Source organism: Lepisosteus platostomus, chromosome 5 (genome assembly GCF_059453375.1).
Source record: "Lepisosteus platostomus isolate fLepPlt1 chromosome 5, fLepPlt1.hap1, whole genome shotgun sequence".
In the NCBI taxonomy this organism is placed as follows: Eukaryota; Metazoa; Chordata; class Actinopteri; order Semionotiformes; family Lepisosteidae; genus Lepisosteus; species Lepisosteus platostomus.
The window spans coordinates 4,278,764-4,291,082 of record NC_142615.1 but is presented as its reverse complement, the minus strand read 5'-3'; the positions used below and the strand labels follow the sequence as shown (position 1 = coordinate 4,291,082).

The window sequence follows — 12,319 nt, the reverse complement described above, 5'->3', positions numbered from 1 at the left end:
AGGACAGCACCTGTTTACAGTCCAGTGTCCCCCGTCACTATACTGGGGCATCAGGACCCACATGGACCGCAGGGTGAGAGCGCCCCCTGCTGGCCCCACTAACACCTCTTCCAGCAGCAGCCTTAGTTTTTCCCAGGAGTCTCCCATCCAGGTACTGACCAGGCTCACACCTGCTGGGCTCCAGTGGACTGCCAGTTGTGAACTGCAGGGTGATCTGGCTGCTGGAATTTGTGAAGATCTCGGAATGTCTCACATTGTGCAGTACCATTAATAATTTCTTCTGAGACGGAGATTTAATCGGTCGGAGACACTGGGCCAGCAGTCCCCGTTTTAACACTACAAAGCGTACATTACCACAAACACAATACGCGCTCCTAAAAAACGTCGCAAACGCAAAAGATTCCCAGTAGCCTCTGAACACAACTATAAAGTTTATTTTTACAGCGGTGCGTCTATTTGGCAATAAACAAACAAACCAATAGCATAATACCGAGGACAACATCTCGGGCAGAAACCGCATAACAGGTGTAAAAACAAGGCGAAAATAAATACAAATATTTTCACCGGCGAAATCAAAACAACACCGCGGACTATATGTCATAAAACAACTTACATTTAATTTGCCAACACTATTTTTCTCAACCAGATACAACAGCAGAAACCAAAATACTCACACCTGTAGAAGGATCCACGGCCGAAATGTTGCGTTTGCGTTCTTCTCTTTTCAGCAGGGAATAAACCTGTTTCTTGTTGTTTTTTTTTTAATCAAAATACTGCTTTTCCATAGGAATATTTATCTAGCGTCGCAGTTTTCAGACGTCCCGAAAGCGCATCAATTCTCCAGCAAAACACAATCGCAAAAGCTCAAATGCGCCAAAAACGCATCAAAACCGTTGTCCAGAGAAATTTATCCCGGGGCACTAAGGAAACAAAATCAAATCGCGGCCGAAAATGTTCATAGTTTTTCAGATCGACCGGTTTAGGAAAGGGGGCTGCTCCGATAGGTAGAACCAGCTGTCATTCAGCGCCTCTTGACCAATCAGAGATCTAGGAAACCTCTTCCTGGGGCGGTTCTTCCGGTTGCAGTTTATTTCCCCGTCAGTGAAGTGAACGTCGACAGCCTCTTGTCCGGCGCTTATAAATACACACCAGAGGTACGCAATCAGGCGCTAAAACCACTGTTCCGCCCCTCCAGAAAAATCAAAAGAAGGCTCTTGAACACTGTCAGAACTCAATACGAGAGGGGAAAAATAGTTCATTTTCCTTTATTTGACATTTGTTTCTAAAAGGAAAGGAAAACCATCCCAGGTCCACTCTTCCTAAATATTATTTCTTCTTAAAGGCTACTATCTGCTTCCGAAGCCCAGTTCAGACAGGAGTGTATTCCAGGGGCACTTTTTGGGTTACCATGCCCATTTGAGGAAGCTGAAACATTTAGCAAAACAAAGGGACCCCCCCCATCAGAACAGCATGAACAATTTCATGAACCGCATGACTGAACTTTGACACCCCACCCCTCCCTTGTGACTGAAAGGGAATCCAGAAACCAAGAGCAGAGGCAAGACCAAGAACCGCACTGTCAATTAAGCGTGAGGGAGGGAACCAATGGTCTCCTTCCAAACGAGTCAGCTGACTGCAGATGGCGGGTCACTCTGCAAAGCCTTCTGGGGAATGTAGTTCCAGAGAAGGGCCGCCACCGCCATCTCGTCAGATCTTATTTCACCCCACTTCCAATACAATCCAGAAAGTCGAGGACCCACTGCTGGGGAGGGGAAGTTGCATCATCCCCCCCCCCACCAAAAAAAACTCATTTGTTGCTGCAAAAACAAAGTGCCAAAACACAAGGGTACTGCTCAAATGTTTTTATTGCGGTTCATACTGCACAGCGCCAGAAGCCCACAACCCCAAGATAGAGTCAGGCGGTTGAGCCCACTTCTCTCGGCCCCATCGCGCTACTCCGGCCAAAAGACGCGCACCCCCCGGGGGGCGGGGGGGTTCAGCTTGTCGAGCTGCGCCACCACTCTCTTGTACTCCTGCTGCCACTGCGCCTTGCTCAGGGCCGAGGGGCTGACCTCCAGGAACCTGTAGGCCTCCTTGGACTGCAGGATGAACATCCCGCGGACGTGCATGCAGACGTTGCAGAAGCTCTTCCAGATCTGCGGGGGGGGCGGGGAAGGGGGAGGAGGAGAAGCACCGTCATGAGACTCAGCGACCGGGGTAATATCCCAGAAGCCACTGGGAAGCGCCCCCCCCCCACCACCACCACCCACAATATCTAGGATGACAGTTGAGGGCAGAGGCCAAACTTCCAGGAAACTCATCCGCTCAACGACGTAGATCACGGCATTCGGGTCCCGGCTTCCCAGGGGAAGGCTCTTCCTTCCCGAGAACAGCGTTGCCTTTTGTGGAGAAAGGTCTCCCCCTACCTATGCTAACCAGTACATCAGCAGCTCAGGGGCTGCCCGTAGGATTGTTAGTGCTGTGGCACAATTTCTGGACAGGTCAGAGTGTCTGGGGGTGTCCAGGACAGAGATCTGGGCCAGCAGGTACCAGATCAGAGAAGTTCAACCCGAAAGAGCTCTGTCCACCCCCCCCAAAATCGATCTACCGCGCAGAAAAACAAACTGACCGGCTCGGCCTCATCCAGGCTGGACAGGAAGTCCTTCTCGCAGTCCTCCAGGACGTCCAGCGTGTCCTCTCTGGTGAAGGTCCTCTGCTTGAAGGTGTCCAGAGCCACGCCAGTCATCTCCCAGAACTTCTTCATCTGCAGCAGGATATCCTTGACCCTGGTCAGGCACTCCTGGACCTCCGCCAGCGTGCTGGGATCACCAATGGATCCTGGGAGGCAGAGGAAGAGGAAAGCAGGAATCATCTCCCGAGCTAAGCTGGTAGATTTAACTCTGGGATTAGAGAAAGAAGTGGTTTCCAACTCTGGTGACAGCTCAGGTCTGTTAAAAGCAAACAATCACGTAAAAAATAAAAACGCATTTCCCTAAATCCTGACTTCACTATGGACTTGAAGCCGAGAGCGGGACTTCGGTCAGGACAGGAGCGGCTTCTTCACTCAAAGGGTGGTAGGGGTGTGGGGCAAGCCGTCCAGCCACGTTGTTGAGGCCAACACCCCACACAAAACACGTCCCAGAGGCCCCATGATCCCGCCTACCGATGTTGATCTGGACCTTGGCGTAGTCCAGCTGCAGCCGGAACAGCTCCTTCTCCTTCTGCCACAGCTCCGACACCTTGGTGTCCTTGCTCTTGTACAGCTCCTCCAGCTGGACCCTGAGGGACTCCAAGGCCGCCTTGTCCTTGGGGTCGTTGACGGCCTTCTGGATGGCGTAGATCATGGAGCCCAGGATGGGCACCACGGCCGCCACGATGGCGAACTTGCGGTCCCGCTCCCCGATGCTGATGATGAGGCCCTGCAGCTCCTTGATCTTGTCCTGGATGTCCTTCTCCAGCTGGTCCCTCTCCCCCTGCAGCTGTTTGACCGAGGTGTCCAGCTTGCTGGACTGTCCCTCCAGGGCCTGGGCCTCCGCGCTCTTTCTCTTCTCCTGCTGCTCCTGGTCCTCCTTGATCTCGACCACGTCCCTGCAGGTGTCGCCCACGCCCCTGCCCAGAGCCTCGTACCTGGAAGAGACGGGAGTGGTAAGCCTCTTGTGAAGAGGAGAGGTCGCAGGTTATGGGACAGGAGAATCCCAGCAAGCGAGCCAGGCAGGGTTGTGTGCTGTACACCAAGAGGGGTGAGAGGGGGAACAAGCCGCTCAGTTAGAACAGGATATCTCCTTTCATGTTCTTACAAGCAGCCAGAGTCTTTGGCTCTTTCCAATGGCTGGTTCCCACAAAACGAAGCCAGAGCTTACTTGTCCACCGAGCGGTCCACCTGGTGGCAGATGTCCTTGATCCAGCCCATCGACTTGTCCAGGAACATCTTGGCCAGCTGCACGTTCCTCTTCTTCACCGCCGTCCGGATCATCGGCAGCATGGTGCCGAGGATGTTGGTCCCCGTACTGGCGCACTGCGAGCGAGAGATCAAGCATCAGCACCATTGCTCCCACCCCCCCCCCCCTTCAAGCTCGAGTTTAGGATGCCCCTTATCCGGCCTATTTAATCCTGTGGCCCTGCAAAACCCCAACACAGCTGGCAGGACCTTCACGCTAATGACCTTGCCGTCAGCAGCCATTTTGGCTCTTCTATGGAGCTATACCTGAGCCAAAATGGCTTCCACAGGACACAGCCACTGGGGTGTCCTCAGTATTAACTAAACAGTTCAAGGGCACTTCATTCAACTAGGAATGCAACTCTCTATGACAATTTTAGCACCCATCTCCTGACAAACATCACACTGACATTTATGCCAAAGGTATAGTTCTTCCACCCTCCCCCCCACCATGAAGACCTGGGATAAGGGGTTGAAAAGGTTTCATAGAACTAAGACATCAATAGTCATGAGCCAAAACAAGTCTTCCATTAGATCCAGATGAAAGGAGAAAGTCTCACTTATTAGATGCCCACACCACCAAGCTGAAGGGTTACACGCATTAAATCTTGGGGGTGCAGTGCATCTTGGGTTGATTGCAATACACATACACTTCACACAAAGGGTGGTGGGGGTGTGGAACAAGCTGGCCAGCCCGGTTACTGAAGCAGATACCAAACGGGCCTGACAGGTCCTAAAATCGCTCAACTTGTATTCTTAAGCTCTGACCCAAGAGACAAACTCACCTGGAGCAGCAGGCACACAGACCCACCTGGAGCAGCAGGCACACAGACCCACCTGGAGCAGCAGGACCTCGGAGGAGGCGAACAGCTGCTGGCTCTCGGTGGCCTTGAGCCTCAGCTTCCTCTCCAGCTCGGGGTGGGCGGCCAGACACAGGTAGGACAGGTGGAAGAGCAGAGCCGTCTTCTCCGTGGCCGGGAGCAGATCTCGGAACATATCCATGTCGTTCATCAGCTGCCGGTCAGCGGGCACTAGGTCTGAGTGGGACAAAAAAAAATTGAAATTGGCTTTAAAGTTTTAGCTTCCACAACCTCGAGCACTCAAGCTTGGTGAAGACGTCCGCACATCCACTTTGAGCAAACTGAGAATTTGGATATCCAAGTTAAGACTCTCGATCAGCCCTCTCGATTGCCATAGACCAGGGTGCTGAGCAGTTGTATTCTTAGGAAAGCATCATCCAGGTGGGGCCGCACACTGGGGGTCTGGAGGGGATCCCCATGACCTAGGAATACCTCCGAGTGGAGAGCATTAGGAACTCTTGGCTTGACAAGAATTATCTGAACCATTTGTTCCCAGCTCTTGAACACGATGGGGCTTTGACTACTGTAGTTTGCTCACAAAAAGAGTCACCACCATGTAGACTTTAAAACCCTCCTGCTCACCTATAATGGTCCGCGTGGCTTGGCACCTCAGTACCTGTCTGAGCTATCATCGCCCTACTCCCCTGCTCTCCTTACTGTCCCCACCAAGCCCGTCTGCATTGTAGGGGTGACAGGGCCTTCTCCTGTTGTGCCCCCAAGCTCTGGAACTCTCTGCCAAAGGATATCAGAGAGTCACCTTCTCTAAACTCCTGCCAATCCAGACTCCAAACCCTCTTCTTCAGAAGAGCCTTTACTGAACTGGTTCTGTTCTTCAACCCTCTGCTTCTCTTCGTACCACCATCCACAGTCTCCTCTGTACATTGTGATTGTGTACTCTTACTTATTGTTGTCATCCTGTAAAGCGCTTTGAGAAGCCACCTTTGAGCAGGAGGATTTTAAAGTCCACACAGAATTTGACCGGAAGCCAGTGCAGGGACTCCAGGATAGGAGTTATGTGAACACTTGCACCAGACCTGGTCAGGATTCTGGCTGCTGAATTTCGGACATTCTGCAGTTTGTTCAGAGTAGATTGAGATACCCCAGGGAGCAGAGCATTGCAGTAGTCAATTCGAGAGAACACAAATGTGTTGATCAGCTCTTCAGCCACAGTTAATGATAGCACAGGGTGTAGTCTTGCGATATTTCTGAGGTGAAAACAAGATTTTTTGGACAGTATACTGTCCAAGTTGGACCGAGTTGAAGAGTCAGGCGTGCAGCCTGGAGAGAACTGGGGCTGGTTACTGGTCTCGAAACACACAAGCTCCTGTGTGAACCAGATCGATTCACAGCAAGTTTGTTTTACTGGGGAGGGCAAAGCCTGTATCCCTCCCCAAATATAGTTAGATAAGAGTGGGGTGCCCTGAGCTGTAAGGCCAACTGGATTGGGGAACCACTACTCCCCAATACTGCCTCACAATTAAACAGCATGTCCCAAAAAGAATATTCTTGAAGCCTCCTTACCGTGACACTGAGACATGGTTATGGTACGCTGGAGGCGACCGTCAGAGAAAGAGAGAGCCAATTTATCCTGTCACGACAGAAAAAAAAAAAGTTATTTAGACAAACGGGTGTGAAGACACTTCCAACTACTAACCCAGCAATGAGACAGTAAGCAGCCAAATTGGGATTCACTGGAGAAGCAGGAAAGGCACAGGCTAGTTCTTAAACAAGAACTTGAAGGATCCACTCCCCCACCCACCCAAGAAGAAATAAAACCTCTGGAGTCTCCCACATTTCCACACCGAGCAGCCTTCCAACACAACAGTCTGGCTGTGACACAGGCTGCAATTCGCTTCAATTAAAAATGCTCAAGTTGAGCTTTTAAAGCCAGTCAGAGCGCTGAGAGACCACCCCCAGTTCAGAACCAGAAGCGACACACTCAGGAAACACAATAGACCCCTAGCGGAGAACACCAGCAAGTCTTCACCTGAACCCAGCCCTGAAAGACCACTGTCTGAACCTCGACTCTACTGGAAGAACTGAGAGCACCCTCCCCCCTTCCGGGCCCCTCTTATAGGGCTGCGCACTGCCCACAGGAAGTCCATATAAGGTTCGCTGTTTGTAACTGTGTGTTATTGTTAACGACGCGTTTCTTTTCTCTTGGTTGAAGGGGGGAGAGTTTCCACCCGGTTTGCAGAGAGAGAGAGGAGGGAACTCAGTTGATCTGGCAGCCCAGTATGTGATCTCGTGTCCCAGCCTGAGGAACAGTGAGTCTGTCTCCCAATAATGCTCCAGCCGCCTACAGAATATGGCAATATTTTATAATATGGCTTTGTTGTAAATGTCGGTAACATGTCTGTAGATTTTATTTTACTTCTATTTTTTGTTTTGTTCCATGTTAATTTTATTATTTTTATTTGCTTTGGCGACACTGATTGTACCCATCGGTCATGCTAATAAAGCACCTTGAATTGAATTGAATTGAGAGGCCGCCCTCCCCCCCGAAAATTAATCCTAGTGCGCCAAAAAATAAAAGGAGCTCGTTTTTTTGCCCATATTTTCTACTTTAGTCACGGCCATTCGACCTCATAGGAGGACGGAATAAGGGGAATGTCTCTTTATTTTCTCCCCCCAGCAGCGTCGCGGAAAAAACAAAAGAGGGGAGCCGGTCAGTTTGCAGGACAGTTAACTCGCGTTGAGGGAGACGGGGCAAACCGCCGCCTCAGCTGGTCTCTCCCTCTCGGCGACCTGCGCCGGCTGTGCGTCGCCGAGCAACGTCGGGGGGGCGCCTAGTCTTTTCGTCACTTCCGGCCCCGCACAGAAGCGGGGGAGACGGCTTCATGGTTGCGCTCTGGCGAGAGGAGCCGGACGGGTCCGCTGGTTGTCGTCACCGCTTCTTATTCGGGATCTTGACTTCTGTAACAAATAGCGTTTTCGGTTTCTCAGTTGTGTTTGTGTGTCGGCACCTGCGGCTACAGGTGTGTGTGTGTCTGCACCTGCTGCTATACGTGTGTGTCTCAGTTGTGCGTTTGTATGTCTGCACCTGCGGCGACAGGTGTGTGTGTGTGTGTGTGTGTCTCAGTTGTGCGTTTGTATGTCTGCACCTGCGGCGACAGGTGTGTGTGTGTCTCTCAGTTGTGCGTTTGTATGTCTGCACCTGCGGCTACAGGTGTGTGTGTGTCTCTCAGTTGTGCTTTTGTATGTCTGCACCTGCAGCGACAGGTGTGTGTGTGTCTCTCAGTTGTGCTTTTGTATGTCTGCAACTGCGGCTACAAGTGTGCGTCTCAGTTGTGCGTTTGTATGTCTGCACCTGCGGCTACAAGTGTGCGTCTCAGTTGTGCGTTTGTATGTCTGCACCTGCGGCTACAAGTGTGCGTCTCAGTTGTGCGTTTGTATGTCTGCACCTGCGGCTACAAGTGTGCGTCTCAGTTGTGCGTTTGTATGTCTGCACCTGCTGCTACAGGTGTGTGTGTGTGTTGTGCGAGGGCTGTCTGGCCTGTCCAGTGATATATTGCCTACAGTGACTCTCTCAGCTCGGACCTGCAGCGTGGAGCCTGCGGTCTGTGTGGGTCCTGATGCCCCAGTATAGTGACGGGGGACACCGGACTGTAAACAGGCGCCGTCCTTCGGATGAGACGTCAAACCCAGGTCCTGACTCTCTGTGCTCATTAACAATCCCGAGGTGTCTCTGGAGAAGAGTAGGGGTGTTACCCTGGCCAAATTTCCCATTGGCCCTTAACTTGAAGTGCTTGCTCTAGATATGCCTGAAACCAAGAACGCAGATCTCACAAGCAACACTTTTTCAAATGGCTTGGACAGAAATCTACCATTTGCTAAGAAAACGGCATCACTGGGTCTCATGGTTGTGTGTGTAATAGAGGCACCCGTACCAGCAGCTCTTTCCTAATTCATCAACCATAGAGGAGACTTTAGAAAGGAATCTATAGATTCAGAGTGTAAACCTGTTGAAAATATACACATATTTTTTAGCGCCGTAGCAAGAGCTTTTTTTGTGCCACATGCACAGGGTATTAAGGGGATTAAGAGGACATCCACAAGCGGGAATTTATTCTGGGGTCAACCACAGCTCACAAAAGCGCACTCCCTCCCGCTAAATACACGAGCAGACGTTCTGAAAAACCTTGAAATGTGCAAAATCAGCACAAACGTCCCCCGCGGCTATTCGGGTTGTTTTGTTTTTTTTTTGTACCGCAGAAAAGTCCAAAGAGCGACAGCTCGGCAGATTCCCTAATTTCACACGCTAGGGCGAAAAACGAGATTGGCACGCGCATTGTGAAACGGAGCAGAAAGCAGCCTTGCTCGCCCCGGATTCGCCCGCCGGGCAAATCGCCGGCGCCGGCAAGGAAAATGCTTACAAACGGAAAAATGACAACAGCCCTGAAGCCGAACGGGAACCGAGAACAAAAGCCACCGTGCTCCCAGTTCTGCCGAGGTCAAAACAAACCGAGGGCCGCGTCTCAGCTCTTAACAGATCATCCCATCACGAAGAGTCCAGGTGGGGGCTGCACATTGGCGGCGGTAGTGGGATTCCCCATTACCTGTAAAGCGCTTTGAGTGGAGTGTCCAGAAAAGCGCTATATAAGTGTAAACAATTATTATTATTATTATTATTATTATTATCATCTAAAGAATGAACGGTATTACACTTCGTGTTTTTCGAATCAAAGTCACTACAGTGTCATATGATGTTGGGGCGCTATGCAGTTTTTCTTAATGACCATGTATGTGCCAAGAACTCGACAGATCCTGTCGAATGCATTGGAAAACGGTACAGTTCTGCCCCCCCACCCCCCACACGCACACGAGATAACCATCATGAACATCACTCACTCTTCAAAGCTGTTTTATTTAACCCGAAAGACACCTGCCAAAGCACTTTAGCAGTTTGCCTGGAAACTGGGGGGGGTTTCTCTGAATGGCACGGCTGCCTCACAGCTCCAGGGTTTCAGGATCACAAATACCGCAAGGCCGCCTCATTTGGCAGCCATTCGACGAGGAGCGCCGTCCGAAAGTCAACAAACAACCAACACGGGACAGCGGACGGACATCTGTGCTGGCTCCAAAGGTCTGACGAGCCTCTCCTCCATTTGCACGGTCCAAAACGCTGTGTAACGGTAAGTTAATAATAATAATAATAATAATAGCTTACACTTATATAGCGCTTTTCTGGACACTCCACTCCAAGCGCTTTACAGGTCATGGGGAATCCCACTACCGCCACCAGTGTGCAGCCCCCACCTGGATGATGCGACGGCAGCCATAGTGCGCCAGAACGCTCCCCCACACAGCAGCTCTCAGTGGGGAGGAGAGCAGAGGGATGAAGCCAGTTTATAGATGGTGATTTATATAGGGGGCCATGATTGGTAAAGGCCAATGGGAAATTTGGCCAGGACACTGGGGTAACACCCCTACTCTTTTCGAGAAACACCCCGGGATTGTTAATGAGCACAGAGAGTCAGGACCTCGGTTTGACGTCTCATCCGAAGGACGGCGCCTGTTTACAGTCCAGTGTCCCCCGTCACTATACTGGGGCATCAGGACCCACAAGGACCGCAGGGTGAGAGCGCCCCCTGCTGGCCACACTCACCCCTCTCCCAGCAGCAACCTACTATTTAATACTGATTAGTATCGCAAGAATTTATGGTTTTCACAGTTTAAGAGCAGAGAGCTGAAGAAAACCTGAACCATAACTGCCTTTTCTCAAGTTGGCCCGTTCGCAGTTGTAACCGATATGCCTGGTCATGTTTCCTAACGGGGGCCGGGAACTCCTCCCGGAGCTGCGTCTGGTGGGAATAGACATGCCTGAGGGCAGCCTGTGCTCCATCAAGTCCGACTACACCGGTCCAGACTCCATCTTCCGGTCCAGAGCTGCTGTTCTGGTGACCCGTCCTGGAAAGACACAAGCGTGTGGTCCACAGGCTCTCTCTTTCCCCATTCCTCACCACGTTCAGGGGTTCTGACACCCCTGGGCTCCCCTTCATTGTTGTGGCACCACTTGGCTCCCCCTTCCTCCATAGAGTCTTCGGGGGGGGGGTCCAGGCGCTGGGGCTCCTCCTCCTGGTCAGCCTGAGTCTTCGGGGGGGCTCCGGGTGATGGGGTACCCTGTCCCCCTCCTGTGCTGACCAGGTCAAGCACACCCCCTGTCCTCTGAACAGCAGGTCTGGGGGGGCGCCCTCTCCTGCGTGGTACAGCCCTGGCTGCCTGGTCCCGTTTCCCCCCCAACATGGGGGGACAGCTCCCACATTCCCTGCCTGCTGGGGGCGAGATCCTCCTCAGCAATAAACACGCCTGTGCCCCACCGAGCCCCGACTGCCCCGGTCACCTCGGATAAACCGCAGTGTCGGTGAACAGCAGCTCCACCTCATCATCGGCGAACACAGGGACTGAGGTCTTCTCCAGGCTCCACGCTGCAGGTCCGAGCTGAGAGAGTCACCGTAGGCAATATATCACTGGACAGGCCAGACAGCCCTCGCACAACACACACACACCTGTAGCAGCAGGCGCAGACAGACAGACACACACACACACGTAGCCGCAGGAGCAGACAGACAGACACACAACTGAGACACACACACACACACACACACACCTGTAGCTGCAGGTGCAGACAGACAGACACACAACTGAGACACACACACACACACCTGTAGCAGCAGGTGCAGACATACAAACGCACAACTGAGACGCACACTTGTAGCTGCAGGTGCAGACATACAAACACACAACTGAGACACACACACACCTGTAGCAGCAGTTGCAGACATACAAACACACAACTGAGACACACACGCAGGTGCAGACATACAAACGCACAACTGAGAGACACACACACACACACACCTGTCGCTGCAGGTGCAGACATACAAAAGCACAACTGAGAGACACACACACACCTGTAGCCGCAGGTGCAGACATACAAACGCACAACTGAGAGACACACACACACCTGTCGCCGCAGGTGCAGACATACAAACGCACAACTGAGACACACACACACACACACACACCTGTCGCCGCAGGTGCAGACATACAAACGCACAACTGAGACACACACGTATAGCAGCAGGTGCAGACACACACACACCTGTAGCCGCAGGTGCCGACACACAAACACAACTGAGAAACCGAAAACGCTATTTGTTACAGAAGTCAAGATCCCGAATAAGAAGCGGTGACGACAACCAGCGGACCCGTCCGGCTCCTCTCGCCAGAGCGCAGCCATGAAGCCGTCTCCCCCGCTTCTGTGCGGGGCCGGAAGTGACGAAGAGACTAAGCGCCCCCCCGACGTTGCTCGGCGACGCACAGCCGGCGCAGGTCGCCGAGAGGGAGAGACCAGCTGAGGCGGCGGTTTGCCCCGTCTCCCTCAACGCGAGTTAACTGTCCTGCAAACTGACCGGCTCCCCTCTTTTGTTTTTTCCGCGACGCTGCTGGGGGGAGAAAATAAAGAGACATTCCCCTTATTCCGTCCTCCTATGAGGTCGAATGGCCGTGACTAAAGTAG

General features: G+C 52.1%; 1 protein-coding gene across 2 annotated transcripts; it reads right to left on the bottom strand.

Moving 5' to 3' along the window:
* Window positions 1-1,847: 1,847 nt before the first annotated feature.
* Window positions 1,848-7,466, bottom strand: LOC148662580 (uncharacterized). Of its 2 annotated transcripts, XM_088632261.1 has the most exons (7): window positions 6,785-7,466; window positions 6,319-6,385; window positions 4,775-4,974; window positions 3,861-4,015; window positions 3,164-3,627; window positions 2,630-2,838; window positions 1,848-2,156 (listed from the first exon to the last, which is right to left on the bottom strand). In XM_088632261.1, the coding sequence occupies exons 2-7, from the start codon at window positions 6,332-6,334 to the stop codon at window positions 1,953-1,955; spliced, it is 1,248 nt and encodes a 415-aa protein (XP_088488387.1). In that variant the 5' UTR covers window positions 6,335-6,385; window positions 6,785-7,466; the 3' UTR covers window positions 1,848-1,952. The 2 variants fall into 2 exon arrangements, with proteins under 2 accessions (XP_088488387.1, XP_088488388.1); XM_088632262.1 differs by lacking the exons at window positions 4,775-4,974; window positions 6,319-6,385; window positions 6,785-7,466 and adding an exon at window positions 4,723-4,744.
* Window positions 7,467-12,319: the final 4,853 nt, after the last annotated feature.

Bases quoted from the DNA above. Each gene is read 5' to 3' on its own strand.
- LOC148662580 (XM_088632261.1), bottom strand. The intron at 4,016-4,774 runs GTGGGTCTGTGT...TCTCGCTCGCAG, and splicing joins CCGAGGTCCTGCTGCTCCAG to TGCGCCAGTACGGGGACCAA. The intron at 2,157-2,629 runs GTCAGTTTGTTT...CCCCCCCCGCAG, and splicing joins GCCTGGATGAGGCCGAGCCG to ATCTGGAAGAGCTTCTGCAA.